Source organism: Chanodichthys erythropterus, chromosome 24, assembly GCF_024489055.1.
Source record: "Chanodichthys erythropterus isolate Z2021 chromosome 24, ASM2448905v1, whole genome shotgun sequence".
Classification (NCBI taxonomy): domain Eukaryota; kingdom Metazoa; phylum Chordata; class Actinopteri; order Cypriniformes; family Xenocyprididae; genus Chanodichthys; species Chanodichthys erythropterus.
This window is the reverse complement of record NC_090244.1, coordinates 16,383,221-16,401,289: the sequence shown is the minus strand read 5'-3', so window position 1 is coordinate 16,401,289 and position 18,069 is coordinate 16,383,221. Positions and strand designations below refer to the sequence as shown.

Genomic DNA, 18,069 nt, shown 5'->3' with positions numbered 1-18,069 from the left:
TTTTAAATTCATTTTGGCATTCGATTCATTTTTTAGTAAATGTCTAGAGGTTCGTGTGAACATTTCTTTGCGGCTCCAGCATTCAGTGTGCCATTAAGAGTTCCTTCAGCAGATTAGCTGTTAAGGAGCTTTAGATGCTGTTTTCCAATGTTGATCACCTCAGAAAACCTTTGTGGCAGTGTTTCAGCATGTGAGCCCTGCCAAAGAGCTTTATGGCAAGTGTATTAATTAAGAACATTTGACCTTGGTGAAGGTAAGAGCAGCTGGTTGAATGTTTTTGTTGCAGCAGACCTATATCATTTAGACAGAAGTATTGCAGATGTATCAGATTTGTGAAAATGTGCCAGATTCATAGAGGAAGTTCCTCTTGTGACTGTCACTGGAAGGAAGTTCAGTGTAATCTTATTTGAGTTGATTAGTTCAGTCCAATTTTCCTATTAAGAACATTAAGAAGCCAAAGAGCACAATTTCATGGGACGTAAGTTTAAAAAAAGAGAAACATTTAGTGGTCTTTGATGCCATCTTCTGGAGGTTTTACTTGATTGCAGCTCACAGTCAATAAATATAATTTCTGTTCTGGGGGGGGGAATAACAGCTGTAAATAAATATATATTGTATATACAGTTGTGGTCTGAATTATTAGCCAAATATGAGCAAAAAAGTCTGTGAAAATAAATATGCATCCTTTTTGATCTTTTTATTAAAAAAAAATTAACCAAAACAAATTAAAAAAAAATTAATTTCATTAAACCTAGAATGCATAAAGGGGATCTGATTGACATACAATTTAAAATAGTTGATCAATGAAGACATTTATCTATTTGATATACCATGAATTCTTCAAAAAACTTGTTTCTGACCCTCATCAATAACATTTTTATATTTCTTCTTGGTCATAGGATGGGGGGAAAAATGGTATCGCTACCCCAAGAATGCATAAAGGGGGTCAAATTGACCCGTATTCATTTCCTATGGAATTTTTGGATACATTTTTGTCAATAATTTTTTTTTTTGTTGGTTTTTTTTTTTTTACACTTGACCGGAAAAAGTGGAAGCAGCAACTTTGGCATAATAAAAGTTCTGTTTCTTTTGAGGCGTGTGTCACGCTCATCCCTCATTAGCAATCGCTCCAGCTCCTCGTTCAGCTCCCACAAAACTCAGTCCTGCTCTGCTTCATTCTACAGTAACGTTAATAATCTCATCCATGAACATGATTTCTTTCCGAGTCCTATCCCTATTCTTTTCCACCGTCCGTTGAGATGAAGACCACATGTCCCAAGATTCTGCACTCAAACTTGGCATCATCAAGCTACACCTTTATTTTGAATAGGCCTCTAGCGACCTCTAGAGGACAGAAAATGTTACATACTGCACCTTTAAAGGCACAATATGTATATTTTCGCCGCTAGAGGTAGCCTATTCAAGACAAAGGTGTAGCTTGATGACGCCAAGTTTGAGCGCGGAATCTTGGGACATGTGGTCTTCACCTCAACGGACGGTGGAAAAGAATTCGACGGGACTCCGGTAGAAATCATGTTCATGGATGTGATTATTAACGTTACTGCAGTATGAAGCAGAGCAGGACGAGTGTTGTGGGAGCTGAACGAGGACGCTGGAGCGATTGATCAACACACGCCTCACGAGCAGCTGAACTTTTATTATGACACAGTTGCCGGCGCCGCTTCCGCTTTTCTGGTCATGAGTATGAGGTAACACAGCTCTGTTTATCATATTAGATACATTTGAGAGTGTTGAAAATGATGTTATAACGTTACTCTGTGCGTTCACTTAGCGGCTGCTGTGAGACACTGTTACACAATGCAGTAAGATAGATTGATTTTAGAATATCATATTAAATGCTGGATGGCTTGTTTTGATAAATGGCATGCAATTAATTTTATAATTTTTTCTCCATATGATGGAGAAAATGCTGTATTACTGTTACTAAAAATAAAGCTGCATCTGATTATGCTATGTTAGCTACTTGACAAAATAGTGTTTTTCTCTGAGGCATGATAAGCATGGTACTCGCAAAAAATCAAGAAAATTAGATTTAAACAATTAGACTAAACGTATGGAAGGCCATTTCAGCATAAAAACGTTCCAGCGTTACTCGTCGTAATTATATTTTTACTAGTAACAATTAAATTAAAGAGCTCTATAATTTAATTTGTACTAGTAACAATTACAATTACAGAGCTCTATAATTCAATTTTTACTAGTAACAATTATAATTGTAGAGCTCTATAATTAAATTTTTACTAGTAACAATTATGATTATAGAGCTCTATAATTCAATTTTTACTAGTAACAATTACAATTAGAGAGCTCTACAATTAATTTATTACTAGTCATATGTCTCCATTGACTTCCATTCATTTTTAATTATAGAGCTCTGTAATTCAATTGTTACTAGTAACAATTGGGATTATAGAGCTCTCTAATTGAATTGTTACTAGTAACAATTGGGATTATAGAGCTCTCTAATTGAATTGTTACTAGTAACAATTACAATTATAGAGCTCTCTAATTCAATTCTTACTAGTAACAATTACAATTATAGAGCTCTCTAATTGAATTCTTACTAGTAACAATTACAATTATAGAGCTCTCTAATTGAATTCTTACTAGTAACAATTGAATTACAGAGCTCTCTAATTGATTTATTACTAGTAAAAATACACATTAAAGATATGTGTAATTGCAGAGCTCTATAATTGAATTACAGAGCTCTCTAATTCAATTGTTACTAGTAACAATTGAATTAGAGAGCTCTCTAATTGTAATTGTTACTAGTAACAATTGAATTAGAGAGCTCTGTAATTGAATTATAGAGCTCTATAATCAAATTGTTACTAGTAAGAATTCAATTGTAGAGCTCTCTAATTGCAATTCTTACTAGTAATAATTGAATTACAGAGCTCTCTAATCGAATTGTTACTAGTAAGAATTAAGTTACAGAGCTCCATAATTCAGTTCTTGCTAGTAACAATTAGAATTAGAGAGCTCTGTAATTGCAATCTTACTAGTACAAATTGAATTACAGAGCTCTACAATAGCAATTCTTACTAGTAACAATTGCATTACAGAGCTCTGTATTCGGCGACATATCATTATGCTAATCGTGCCTTATGTATATTCAACTGGGGTCAGTGGCGTAACTTTGTTTTACAAAGTGGGTGGGACAAGAATGTGTATGGGGGGGGGGTATGTTGTATTATTATTATAATAATAATATGATTTTAAAATGATAAATGTGTTCAAATATGATAGTTTTCCTACATCTGCTATAACACAATGTCGTTAGTCTCGAGAGTATGTATATTAGTTAATAAATACGACGATCCGCCTCTGATAATTGAATGTCTTGGTGGACTAGTGGCCATTTCTCCGTTTAGGGTGCAAGAGGTTGCCGGTTCTAATCCAGCCATGTATAATTTTTTTTTCTCATTAAAACCAAATATTTTCATCAGTGATTGTATATCAAGAGCAGAGACACGTTTATGTGCATTTTGTTTTTTGTGATTTCAACGTATCGAATAGAACCCTGTTGCACGCGCCTCTGATAACAGTGACAACGAGCACTCAACAACATGATTTAAAAAACAACACATCCCAACGCCAAATCGCCTATTATTAACACAAATTGATAATCAACTAGAGGTGTTTATTTTGTATTACATATCCGCGATAATCATTCTATTATTGCATAACAATACTAAACACTGTAAATATTTAAAATGAATTTATACTCCTTAATATCAAGTTTGTCAAAACACTTTGGGTGGCTTAGGGCATTTCACCCTATATTATGTCCAGTGACATGGAGTGTTCTTGGCTCTTAGCTTTACCAATATACAAAGGTGAATGAATACAACGACTAAATATAGGCTTTCATCTCAGGCATCATCTTAATTTTGCTTTAATGTGAACATGATTAATATCTTACCTAAGTCTGTAAAATATTTCAGGATACTTTAGAACCACAGGGCTTTTATTTTGAAACGCACCTTTGTAGGCGGGAAATCTGCAATCTGTTTTGCATCTCATGAATAGGAGTTTTTACTAGTAATAATACAATTATAGAGCTCTGTAATTAGAATTGTTACTAGTAAGAATTGAATTAAAGAGCTCTCTAATTCAGTTTTTTACTAGTACCAATTACAATTAGAGAGCTCTCTAATTCAGTTTTTACTAGTAACAATTGAATTAGAGAGCTCTCTAGTGGAATTGTAGAGCTCTGCAATTGGATTATTACTAGTAACAATTGAATTACAGAGCTCTGCAATTGAATTCTTACTAGTAATAAATGAATTGTAGAGCTCTCTAATTGGAATTGTTACTAGTAAAAACTGAATTATAGAGCTCTACAATTCAGTTGTTACTAGTAAGAATACAATTGCAGAGCTCTATAAATCAATTAGAGAGCTCTACAATCATAATTGTTACTAGTAAAAATTGAATTATAGAGCTCTATAATTGTAATTGTTACTAGTACAAATTAAATTATAGAGCTCTTTAATTTAATTGTTACTAGTAAAAATATAATTACGACGAGTAATGCTGGAACGTTTTTATGCTGAAACGGCCTCCCATATAAACGTGTTGAGCTATATAACAACAATTCGTTTTCAGTCTATAAATATATCAAAAGTTGTTCTCTTGTCTATTAAAACATATAATATATTAAAGAGTCTTTGGTGTTTCTACAAAATAAAACCGGTAACCGAGGATCACGCGGGTATGACGCAATTGACACGTCGACTCCTCACACGTCCCGGAGCCTTGATTAAAATTGCAATTTTCTCACGATTTACAAATAGTTGGAAACATTTGGGATATTGTAAGTACTCAAGTGAACAAAATATATAACACTGGCCTAGTGGTTTTTGGATATTTTACTGCAAAAATATTACATATTGCACCTTTAATAGACACTTTACTATCCATAGACCATGGGAAATGACACAACTCACACTATAGCTCACATGACAATGCTAACATGATCAAATTTGACACTATTTTTTTTTTCACATATAGAATGAGTACAATAGGGCTAAAGCTAAAAATGCAAAATCTGTTATCATTTATTCCCTCAAGTTACTCCAAACCTTTCTTTCTTCTGCTGAACACAAAATATTTTGAAGAATATGGGTAACCAAACAGTTGATGTGCGCCATTGACTTCCATAGTACGGAAAAAAAAGTAGCTACTATAGATGCGTCTTCAGTCACCCGATCCAGCAGATGGCGCTCTCAAACAATGACGCTGTCAATCACGTCCCAAAAACGCCGAAGTGACGTTCATCCCGCCGCACAGAGCAACAAACCCAAGCTGGCGTACTACACGCGACAACAACGTTTGCTTTCATAATAACAGAACAATCACGGCCCACATCACATTTGTGTTTTAAAACCCTGACGCGTTTGTGCACATCTCGAGCGGATACAGCGGAAATATCACAGAAGGAGCAGCAAAACTGCAGTAATTCATTGAAACCCCGCGGAGAAGAGTCGGACACGCTGATGGCGGCGACAGTGGAGGATCTCTACCGTAACTATGGCATCCTCGCCGACGCAAAAGAGGATCTCAGCACGGTAAATAAAGCCTCATATATCTGTGATGTCGCTCTTTAGGAATAATACTTTTTAGATATTCAGTTTCGGCGGGATTTTATAGACATTAAAGACTGCGAGGCCTCTTTAGACTGCTAGCTCATTAGCGATAGTTGGTTTTTTTTTTTTTTTTTTAAAGGAAGTAAGCTAAGATGGCCATCTGCGAGCCTTTAGGGCAGCTGTGCATCCACAGCATATGTACCTGATGAAATACTTGTTTCTTTCGAGGTTTGTTGAAGAGAAAGCTATCGCGTTTATAGGCAGGCTAGTGTTACGCTGTGAACGTAATGTGTTTGTGAATTCGGGTTTCCGCTGTTCTGCGCGCAGTGATACTGATGAATGATTAAAAGTTGAGGATAAGCTTTCAGGAGGAAGGATGAGTATATTTACATAATGCAAATCTGCTATCTTTTCCTTTGTCTGGATGCATTAAATCTGATGGAATTATCAAATGCGCTGTATTTGTTACATATTTATATATTCTCTAATAAAAATAATCATTTGACTCTTTGTTCACTTAGGCTGCATTTATTTGATCAGAATTACAGCAAGCACTGTAATATCGTGAAATGTTATTACAATTTAAAAGAGCAATTTTCTTTTTTTAATTTTAAAAAGTTCATAAGATGGCAAAGCTGGTGCTCAACTAACAATAATGTTTCTTATTCATGTTGAAAACAGTTTTTGTTGCTTAATATTTTTGTGAAACTGATATAATTCTGCTAGAAAATTCAGCTTTGCCATTATAAGAAAATCATCCCTCTAAGAAAATTTGGCCAATATATTAAAGGGTTAGTTCACCCTCATGACGTTCCACATCCGTAAGACCTTCGTTGAACTTCGGAACACAAATTAAGATATTTTTGTTGAAATCCGATTGCTCAATGAGGCCTGCATAGTCAGCAATGACATTTCCTCTCTCAAGATCCATTAATGTACTAAAAACATATTTAAATCAGTTCATGTGAGTACAGTGGTTCAATATTAATATTATAAAGCGACAATAATATTTTTGGTGCGCCAAAAAACATAATAAGCTTCGGAGCATAATGAATCTTTTGTGCGAATCATGATTCGGATCACGTGTCAAACCACCAAACTGCTGAAATCACGTGACTTTTGCACTCTGAATCATGCTTCGATACGTTGATTCATTGTGCTCCGAAGCTTCCTGAAGCAGTGTTTTGAAATCGGCCATCACTAAATAAGTCGTTATTTTGTTTTTTTTGGTGCACCAAAAATATAAATATTATAATATTAATATTATTTTCATTTTTGGGTGAACTAACCCTTTAAAGCAGATAAATAATGGATTATTTCCTTCAACTGAGACACTTCAGATGCGTACTGTTCACCATGATGGTTTTGAATTGCTTGAAATATGATTGAAATCACTTCAAAAAGGAAAATACAGTGCAATGTACAGCCAAGTCTGTCATATAGGCTACATAAAATTATAATAATAACATTATAATTGTGTGCATGAGACATGGCTTTTAACTTTTGTTTTTATAATCAGGCTCTCAAAAATTATATAATTTTGATTTAGATTTATCAGCCAATATATCTGTTATCGGTTTCCAAATATAAAGAATTATCGGTATCGGCCAACATTTTCACATTTGATATTAATCTCAACATTTACTACCACATTAAGATCTTTTAATAAAAGATGTAAAGTATATCTTGTTGTTAGTTTATGCTTTAACTAATGTTAACAAATGCGACCTTATCATAAAGTGTTTCCTTTTTCATTATTATTTAAAATGAGTAGTACTAAATGTCACTTTTCTTTTTTTCAGCACAAAGATGCTTATCAGGTAATTCTGGACGGCGTTAAAGGAGGTCCAAAGGAGAAGCGACTGGCCGCACAGTTCATTCCTAAATTTTTCAGCAGTTTTCCAGAGCTGGCCGATGCAGCCATCAACGCACAGCTTGATCTGTGTGAGGATGAGGATGTATCCGTGAGTACATCATCACGTCAGGGATTTGCATGTTGTGGGTGGTTATATCAGAAAACATATCTCTAAATTCTTCTTTTCTGAATATAGATCCGAAGGCAGGCTATCAAAGAGCTCCCGCGTTTCGCATCAGGAGACAATTTACCCAGAGTCGCAGACATCCTCACACAGCTGTTGCAGACAGGTAGCCTACAGTTTTCAGTTGAGATCTCACATTTACTAAGAACCTGTTTGTTAGATGATGTAAATAAACTGAATGACATGCTGTTTTTCCAGCTGTTTGATCCTGGTATTTTTTTGTCATATCTTCTAGACGATTCTGCTGAATTCAATCAAGTTAACACGGCTTTGATCTCCATATTCAAAATTGACGCAAAAGGTATTAATTTCCATTATGCCCTCAGTGCTTTATGAGTAGAATGTGGTTTCTGTTAATTCTGCGTATAAATACTGATTATTTTTGTATGGTGTCTGTCGTGACTAAAAGTGTCTTATGTTGTAGGTGAAGTTATTGTCCTTTTTGATCCTGGTGTGTTTCTTTAAAGGAACTTTGGGAGGTTTGTTCAGTCAGATCCTGCAGGGAGAAGATATTGTTCGAGAAAGAGCGATTAAGTTTCTCTCTACTAAGCTGAAAATGATGCCAGATGACACGATGACAAAAGAGGTTGAGGATTATATCTTCATAGAGACAAAAAAGGTATCTACACTCCATATTTTTATTTTCCACACATACACTACTGTTTAAAAGTTTGGGCTCTGTAAGATTTTTACTTATATTTATTTATTTTTGTTTTGTGGAAATTATGACCCTTTTTTTCAGGATTCTTTGAACTGAAAGCTCAAAAGAACTGCATTTATTTGAAATAGAAATGTTTTGTACCATTAAATGTCTTTATGAAAACTTTTGATCAATTTAATGGGTCCTTTCTGAATAAAAGTATTCATTTCTTTAACGTCAAACTTTCGAATGGTGGTGTAATAATGAAAAAATAGGTTTGTGTCAATGAAAAGTAAGTGTCTGTGAATAAAGAAGGGCAAAAATCATTTAAAAAATCTAGTTTAAAATGCATGTGCAAAGTTCTAAAAAAAATGTATAATATAACTTTACAACTTTTATCAAAGGTTTAAGTTTATAAATTTATTGTAGTGTAACTATCAAGTAATTGAATTGTCTTAAAGGTGCCCTAGAACTTATTTTTACAAGATGTAATATAAGTCTAAGGTGTCCCCTGAATGTGTCTGTGAAGTTTCAGCTCAAAATACCCCATAGATTTTTTTAAATACATTTTTTTTAACTGCCTATTTTGGGGCATCATTAACTATGCACCGATTCAGGCTGCGGCCCCTTTAAATTGCTCATGCTCCCCGCCCCTGAGCTCTCGACTATAATACAGTACCTAAACAAAGTTCACACAGCTAATATAACCCTCAAATGGATCTTTACAAGATGTTCGTCATGCATGCGTCGGATCATGAGTATAGTATTTATTTTGATGTTTACGTTTGATTCTGAATGAATTTGAGGTTTTGCTCCATGGCTAACGGCTAATGCTACACTGTTGGAGAGATTTATAAAGAATGAAGTTGTGTTTATGCATTATACAGACTGCAAGTGTTTAAAAATTAAAATAGCGATTGCTCCATGAATATAGTAACAAACGATAGTAACTTTAACCACATTTAACAGTACATTAGCAACATGCTAACGAAACATTTAGAAAGACAATTTACAAATATCACTAAAAATATCATGTTATCATGGATCATGTCAGTTATTATTGCTCCATCTGCCATTTTTCACTGTTGTTCTTGCTTGCTTACCTAGTCTGATGATTCAGCTGTGCTGCTCCAGACGTTAATACTGGCTGCCCTTGTCTAATGCTTGAACATGGGCTGGCATATGCAAATATTGGGGGCGTACATATTAATGATCCCGACTGTTACGTAACAGTCGGTGTTATGTTGAGATTTGCCTGTTCTTCGGAGGTCTTTTAAACAAATGAGATTTATACAAGGAGCAATGGAGTTTGAAACTCAATGTATGTCTTTTCCATGTACTGGACTCTTGTTATTCAACTATGCCAAGGGAAATTACATTTTTGAGTCTAGGGCACCTTTAACCACAAGTTATTGGTCAGGAAATTAGCAAAAATTGAAGATATTTACAGAGAGTGCACGAAAGTAAACGCGAGCGCGCATTCAAACACGATTTCAATACCCCGCATTTTGAAAGCGGCTCCCTGATGAATGCAGATATCTCTCAATATGAAAGCTATTATAGGCTGGGCAGTGTAGTTGTAACCATCTCTCAGCTCTGTATCAAAGAAAAATTTGGTCGTCTTTGCACTTTGAATATTGAGAGAGTGTGATTTATGGTTGCACTTATTGTAAAGTGTTACCATAAAAATGAATAAGTCTTCTCTTAATCTTATTAAGCACAAACAGTAAGGTTTCATTTGTTAACATTAGTTAATACACTGAACTATCATGAACTAACAATGAATGACTATTTTTATTAACTAACATAAACAAAGATTAATAAATACTTTAGCAAATATATTGCTCATTGTTAGTTGATGTTGGTTAATACATTAATGTTAATAAATGAGACCTTATTGTAAAGTGTTAACATTTTTATTTATACTGTTTTAATGTCTATGATCTGTTTGTGGAGAGGAGTTCAGTTAGGAGATCAAAAGTCAGCACATTGGGTCATAAAGTGACATCAGCCTAATATTCCTGCTGCTTTCTGTGCCATGAATGTTAATCAAACAAAAAAAGACTAAGAGAAAAATCACTTTTGTAGTTTCAACACAAATGAATTATATTTAATTTATACAGTGGGACTATGCAGTGTTATTTTTAAATTTGATTATTCAATTTCTGTACCTGAAAACTGTTAGACTTGCCTGAAAAATATAAATCATTATTTAATTTGTATCTGTTCTATTATATTTATCTATGCTTTGTTCATTATTTTCTATGCATATTCACTCACCTACAAAATCACCCCAATCATCCTAGAATGATTCATTCTTTCCAAATAGAGCTATTCAAGTCATCTGGTGAATTTTTTTTCTCTTCATATCGTGATTTATATTACAGAAAAACAAAATATGGCAATGTCAGCCCTACTAAGTTACTTTATCTACATTATTTGTGCAATTCTTGCTAATTTCCTGACCAGTGATTTGTGATTAAAATAGGTAAGACCTTTAAAAGACCACTAAATATTTAGCCATTTTTGGCTTGGCCCATTTATTTTGCCCAGGAGTGTATGCTTCCAAATATAATTTTGAGAGTGAACTAACCTGAACTAACGTTGCCTTGTCATAGAAAGGTCAAAATGGTCACACCACACAAGGTTGATGTGATTGGCATTGAATCATCCTCACACTTGACCTGTTCCTCTTTCATTGTCTTAGGTGCTAGAGGATGTGACGGGGGAGGAGTTTGTGCTTCTGATGCGTATCCTGTCCGGGCTGAAGAGCATGCAGACTGTGAGCGGGCGGCAGCAGCTGGTGGAACTTGTGGTGGAGCAGGCCTTCCTGGAGCAGGCGCTAAACCCTGCGGATGCTGACAGCGTCGACCGCCTCTTGCAATGCACACGCCAGGCCTTGCCACTCTTTTCTGTGAGTGAAACCACAGCAACGGTCAGAACCTTAAATATCTCATGTATCACACCGTGGCGGATGTGATCAATCAATATAATTTTGTTTTTCCAATAATATACTATTGAATATCTGACAAAAGCTCAAAAGCCTGAATAAATTGTTCAGCATCGGAAACGAATGCGTCTGTTAAATACGGAAGAGGATTAGGGCCAAGCAATAATAAAAAATTAAAACCATCTCGAGATTAAAGTTGTTAAATTACGAGAAAAAATTCATTAAATTTATGAGGAAAAAAGTCAAGATAAAATGAGAATAAAGTCATTAAATTACGACAACAAATTCGTGAAATTAAGAAAAAATGTCGTTAATTTTCGAGAAAAAAGTTGAGATAAAATGTTGAGAATAAAGTCGTTAAATTACAAGAACAAATTCGTTAAATTATGAGAAAAATGTCATTAAATTTCGAGAAAAAAGTCGAGATAAAATGTTGAGAATAAAGTCATAATTTAATGAGTTTATTCTCATTTTATCTCGACTTTTTTCTCAAAATTTAACGAGTTTTATCTCGTAATTTAACGAATTTAATCTCGATGGTTTTTTTTTTTATTATTGCTTGGCCCTAATCCTCTTCCGTAGTTAAAAATGCCAAATTTTAAAAAAATGCTGTAGCTTCAAATTTATTTTATTTATATAAGCAATATTTCACAAAACAATTTTTTTGTTTACATTTTTTGTAAGAATGTTTTTATTATAGTTTTATTGTTAGTTTCCTTTCAGACTTGATTTTTGTGTTTGTTTTGTTTTGGTCATGTCTTCCACAAATATATTTCACTACTAATGTTGCAAATCACAATTATTGACTTTTTTTTTTCTTTTCGTCCTTGTCTTCTCCAGAAAAATGTGCATTCTACTCGCTTTGTGACATACTTCTGTGAATTTGTTCTGCCTAACCTCAGTCTGCTCACCAGCCCTGTAGCAGAACTGGACATCCAGCTCGAGGTTTGTATCAGATGATGGAAATCACAGAAAAATCATTTGTCAAAAATTGTCAGAACCCTAAATATAGTCTCTGCATATTAAGCTTAGATATTTTTATTGAAGTCCAAATATTCATATAAAGAAACAATATTTTTGCATTTCAGGTACTAAAGTTGTTAGCAGAGATGAGTCCATATTGTGGGGACATGGACAAACTGGAGGTCAACCTTAATATGCTGTTTGAGAAGCTCCTGGTAAATCATACATTAAACTCCTGAACTCATAGGTTTTCCACTTAAACCTATTTGTCATCAAACATCCTCTTATTCTGTTTTTTTCCCTTTCTCTGTCTACTAATGTCTTCAGGAGTTCATGCCCCTGCCTCCAGAGGAGGAGAACGGAGAGAACGCTGCGAATGAAGAGCCCAAATTGCAGTTCAGCTATGTGGAGTGTCTCCTCTTCAGCTTTCACCAACTGGGCAAAAAGCTACCTGACTTTCTCATCGACAAAATCAGCGCAGAGAAGCTGAAGGACTTCAAGATCAGGTCAGATCTCACATTAATCATGAGAAAGATAGTGGATGTGTTGCTACTGAAAACATTTGAAATTTTGAAACATTTGCGTCATTACTAGGATTGTTACGATATGAAAAAAATTCATTAGTACCAGTACAAAGTTTCTTGATTTTTAACACCAATTTCAATACCAAAGCATAAACTATACTTGTATATATATATATATCCATTGCTTCCCACAGGTTTGAAATATACTTGCGGTGGTAGCCGGGCAAAAACTCCTCCCATTACCCACGTCACAAAAATGGTCTACTACATGTGACAAACAAATAATTTGTGATTTTTAACAGTATTTTTATTTATTGAAATTAATTTTAATTACATAACATATTACATTTAATTACATACTACTATTATGCATTATTATGCATTGTAAATTATGCAAAATTACAGCATTTAAATGGTTCACATTTTCCTATGTTCTCCTTCCTGTAGGGGAGACTGCAATAATTTACTATGAATTAAATGGAAATCAAATTAAATACAATTTATTGTGTAACCAAAATACCAATAATGCCCAAAAGAAAAAGAAAAAACTTAGCGTGTGACTTTTAATTATATACAAGCCTGAAATACACAGGTACTCTTATTTTGAAATGTCTGTACTATTGCAGGCTGATCCTTCAGATTCTTACAATCTTCTAAAACATTTTATATAAAGGCCATAAAGTAGACTTTGTAATAATTCATCAACTTAAGTTCATTAGCAATCGCTTGGCATAAATCTGCGCTTTTCATTGATTGAGAATCACTGTCTGAAGCGCTGTCGCATGAGCTTGTAGAATGCGCAACAGCGCCCCCTTGTGACTTTGCAAAATGCAGCGTCCATTTGAATGTTGGCGGGAGTAAACAGTTCTGACGCACACATAACGAGCAGGTACGGAACGACTAGTTAATTGATCACGGATGGTTTCATTATCTTGCGCGGATATAAAAGTATAAGAGGATAAAAATAATAAAAGCAAAAATGTGTCTCCGAATATACTTGGACGGCCGTTATTATTATATGTGGGTGGCCCGCCCAAGTAAAGTCTGTGTGGGAAGCACTGATAGAGATATATATATATATATATATATATATATATTCATCAATGATTTCTGATGTTTCCACAAACATATTAAGCAGCACAACTGTTTTCAGTATTAATAAGAAATGTTTCTTGAGCAGCAAATCAGCATATTAGAATAATTTCTGATGGATCATGTGACAGGGCTGCACAATTAATTGAATTTCTAATCACGATTACGGATGCCACGATTTTGAAATCGTTCAAAGGTGCTATTACAACAAAAGAAAATATCCACTTACATTAATTTGCAATGCTTAAGAGGTGTGTTTAGAGCATCTCGTGTTGTAAACTGTCTAACCCAGCAAAACAAGGAACTACCAGTGACATTAGTGTACGCAGATTGGTTGAACGAATGCAAAACACAAGCACCCACCATTTTTAAAAAGATGCCTATGTATTTACTCCACGAACTAACTCTACAAACATGGAAAACAGTGATAGGACCTCTCAACCTTACGCTAAGAAGAAAATCCAGCGTGACTTTGAGTGGACCATGCGAAACAACATGATTCTATGTATGTATTTCTGCTCAGATACTAGCATCAACCACACAGCAAAAGCTAATACTTTTTCATACACTGTCTACTTTCTTTGTATAACAGTTCTATCTAATAACATATTAGACAGGACTGTTAAACAGATTGTAAACTAACACAGACGAAGAATGTGAGCACTGTGTTCTCAGGCTCTGGCTGAGTTGTTCTCAGCGTCGTCAAAATGAAAGTCACAACAACAAGCACAGTTTACATCACTTCAGAGTTCCTACTGGCGTTGTGAATGCAACCAGGAAAATTGCCCTAGGGAAACATTACTTCTTGGGGAACCACCCTGGTTGCTAGCTATAACTGTTCCTTAAAAAACATGGTATTAAAGCCCCCATTATTACATGTAGAGTTGTCAAAAGTACCGACTTCGGTACCTAGTCGGAAAAATGTGACGCTTTGAGCGCTGTTGAGTGGATTCGAAAACCTCTCTGATTGGCCATTGTGTTCACGGCTCATTGGATATGTCTGTGATAGGCTTCAATGATCAACGCTGTAAAAACGTTGTAAATAGTCATCAATTAATCTCTTCACTAAGCGCTTACACAGATACACACGGGAGCGTTTGAAAGCAGGCGTCTATCGCAGATCGGTCCACTGTTAGATATCTGCTTTCAATCGCTCGCACTCCCACTTTCAAAACGCTTTCGAATTCAAACACTTCCGTGTGCTTTCAAATGCTCCCATGCGTTGATCATTGTAGCCAATCACAGGCATCCGATGAGCGCGTCAATACAATGGCCAATCGGAGATGTTTATGAATCCGGTCGACAGCGCTCAAAGTGTCACGTTTTTAAAATTTCAGTACCGATAGGTACCGAAGTCGATACTTTTGACAATTACATACATATGTTTTCTTTTTTTTTTTAAAGAAGAAACCAAACCAACGTATAGTTGATGTTTGAGGCTTAATCCTATAGATATATAGCTATAGATGGCTATAAATGATAGCAATAAAAAAAAAATTCAGAAAGTGTTTTCAGCTTGTTTATTTTTACATAAAATATGGCATGCGTTGCTTCAAACAATGGTATAAAGCCATTCAAAACATCATTTAATATATAAAATATATGGTCAACATTGTGCATTATTTATTTTATTTTGTAGGTTACAGTATTTTGCACGTGGACTACAAGTATATATTCGACAACTGCGAGTTGCTTTGCAAGGCAAGACTGGAGATGCACTGAAGACAGAGGAGGTATGATTTCACACTTTTTGCAGTAATCTTTGTCTGTAAAAGTGCTAGAAATAATATAAAGCTTCATAGGATTTGGCCAGTTCTGGGATTTATAAAACCACTGTAAAAAATTATTTAATATTATTATTTTTATACATTTTTTAGCAAATTCAAGGTGTTTCAAGTCACGTGTATTTTTTTAAATAATAACTTTCAATCACTTCTGTTTTTTTCTCCTTCACAGAATAAAATCAAAGTTGTGGCTTTGAAGATCACCAACAACATAAACGTTTTAATCAAGGTAACAATTCTTATTATAGTTCTGAAAGTTTCTCTGCAGTTGTCAAATTTTGAACAAGAGATCTTACTTGTTTTCTCTCATCTTCTCTAGGATCTGTTTCATAACCCTCCATCCTATAAAAGCACAGTCACTCTGTCCTGGAAACCGGTGCAGAAGACCGAGGCGGCAGCAGCAATTGGGTACGTCCACAGATCAACTTGGGCATCCAGACATCACCATGTTTAGTCTGCTTATTAAAGTGTTTTCCATGATCTCTGTATATCCTACAGCCAGAAGAGGCACTCTGGAGAAGACATCGGGACAACAGCGACAACAAAGAAGCTTCCCACAAATTTGCCCAGGAGGGACGCCCGGCAAATATACAATCCGCCCAGCGGGAAATACAGTGCCAGCATTGGGAACTTCTCATATGGTGAGTGTCTGATCAAATCCTATGCAGTAGTACTGTATGAATTACTCTGTGTGTATAACCAATCTCATCTGTGCCCTCAGAACAACGAGGAGGCTTCAGGGGCGGCCGGGGCCGGGGCTTCGGAGGAAGAGGGAACAGAAGCCGAGGCCGGATTTATTAAGAGGACTGCATATGCTTCTATACCCATGCAACTGCATTACCGCAACACAACAGTATCTGTGCTGTGTTGACCCTTTTTCTCCCCGCTGGTCCTTCCTGCGTCTCAGACCGCCATCCATCCTGCTCCTCTCAACATTGTTTTTTTTTTTTATTCTTGGGTGTGTTTTTGAAAATCCGTACACAGCATCTTGTCATTGGTTATCTGTTTGGTTACAAATGTGTGGATTCTTTTTCTTTCTGGATCATCTTTGTGGAACAAAAGACTGCCAAGGTGTATTTGTTTTTTAAGTGTTTTTGTATGGTGACATGCATCCTTTGTATCTTTTTTTTTTTTTTTTACTTTTTAATTTTTCTGAGCTTTTGTCGGTTCAAAAATCACAAATTTGTAAGACGTAAAAATATCCTTCTGAATTTTATCATAAACTTGTGTGGGTCAAATCTTATGCTATCTTGCTTTTTTTTTTCAGGACATAAATATTTAAGTTTGTATGACCTGATGTTTTTGTTAACTTAATTATTTTGCGTTAAAATATAGATTTTTTTCCCCCCCTCTACAAGATAAGTAAAATATTCCCTGGAAGTTGTACTTTTAGAGTAGGAATGCCTTGTCTTTTCAATCTATTACAAAAATAATTTAAGGAACCAATCGTGTTCAAATATTGCTTGCATAGGTTTGAGTTCACTTTTGATTTCAAAGATTGTGCATGCTTAGTTTGTAGGAGATATTTAAATGTTTCTGATTTACGCAGATCAGACATTTATGTATTGCAGCTGTTTTCATTTCAAATTAGTTTTTTCACCCACATTAAAATCTTTTTGCCTTTTTCAACAGAATCTTGTGGGTTTATTTATGAATATAGGGGGAAATATTTAGTCTAATTATATCAAAGGTGCCATTAATCTTGCATTCACATATTATTCTTTACCAACATTCATGTGCTTAAGAGATAAACTCCTCCCAAATGCCTTTTCGCATATTTACATTTATGCATTTGGCAGATCTATCTAAAGTGACATTCAAGGTGTATTTTTTCAGTCCTTGCTTTCCTTGGAAATTGAACGCATGAACTTTGTATTGAGTTTGAACTACAGCATATAAGTCTAAGTTTAAAGGGATAGTTCACCCAAAAATGAAAATTTTGTCAGCATTTACTAACCGATTTCTTTGTTCTGCTGTAAACATTGGATGATATTTGTAACCAAACAGATCTTGTGTCCCCCCCATTGACTATCCTAGTATTTGGTAGTCAATGGGTGGCGAGATCTGTTTGGTTACTGGCATTTTTCCAAATATCTCCTTTTTTTTGTTCAGCCGAACAGAAATTTATTCAGGTTTGGAACAACTAGATGGTTAGTAAATGATGACAAAATTTTCAGTTTTGTGTGAACTATCACTTTAACCCAGGTAAAAAAAAAAAGTACATTTATATAATATACTTAAAGTGCTCTTTTTTGTGCACTAATTTTGTACTTAATATACTAAAAATTCTTCTTTAGTACTACTTAATATAATCTTAAGAACATCTACGTGTACTCAACTGGTATTTTGAGACACCATGAAATATGAACTAAAATTTGCTTTTAATATACTCTATGCTTTTAATAAACTGTATTTTAATATCTCTGTATTTAAAAAATGTATCACTTATAGTACATTGGAAC

General features: G+C 34.8%; 1 protein-coding gene across 2 annotated transcripts; it reads left to right on the top strand.

Moving 5' to 3' along the window:
• Positions 1–5,302: 5,302 nt before the first annotated feature.
• Positions 5,303–17,206, top strand: api5 (apoptosis inhibitor 5). Of its 2 annotated transcripts, none has more exons than XM_067379093.1 (14): positions 5,303–5,597; positions 7,418–7,579; positions 7,667–7,760; positions 7,890–7,955; positions 8,122–8,273; positions 11,002–11,208; positions 12,085–12,189; positions 12,333–12,422; positions 12,535–12,713; positions 15,463–15,556; positions 15,780–15,836; positions 15,927–16,015; positions 16,106–16,248; positions 16,329–17,206. In XM_067379093.1, the coding sequence occupies exons 1-14, from the start codon at positions 5,526–5,528 to the stop codon at positions 16,406–16,408; spliced, it is 1,590 nt and encodes a 529-aa protein (XP_067235194.1). In that variant the 5' UTR covers positions 5,303–5,525; the 3' UTR covers positions 16,409–17,206. The 2 variants fall into 2 exon arrangements, with proteins under 2 accessions (XP_067235194.1, XP_067235192.1); XM_067379091.1 differs by having other exon boundaries at positions 11,002–11,229.
• The last annotated feature ends 863 nt before the right edge of the window (positions 17,207–18,069 follow it).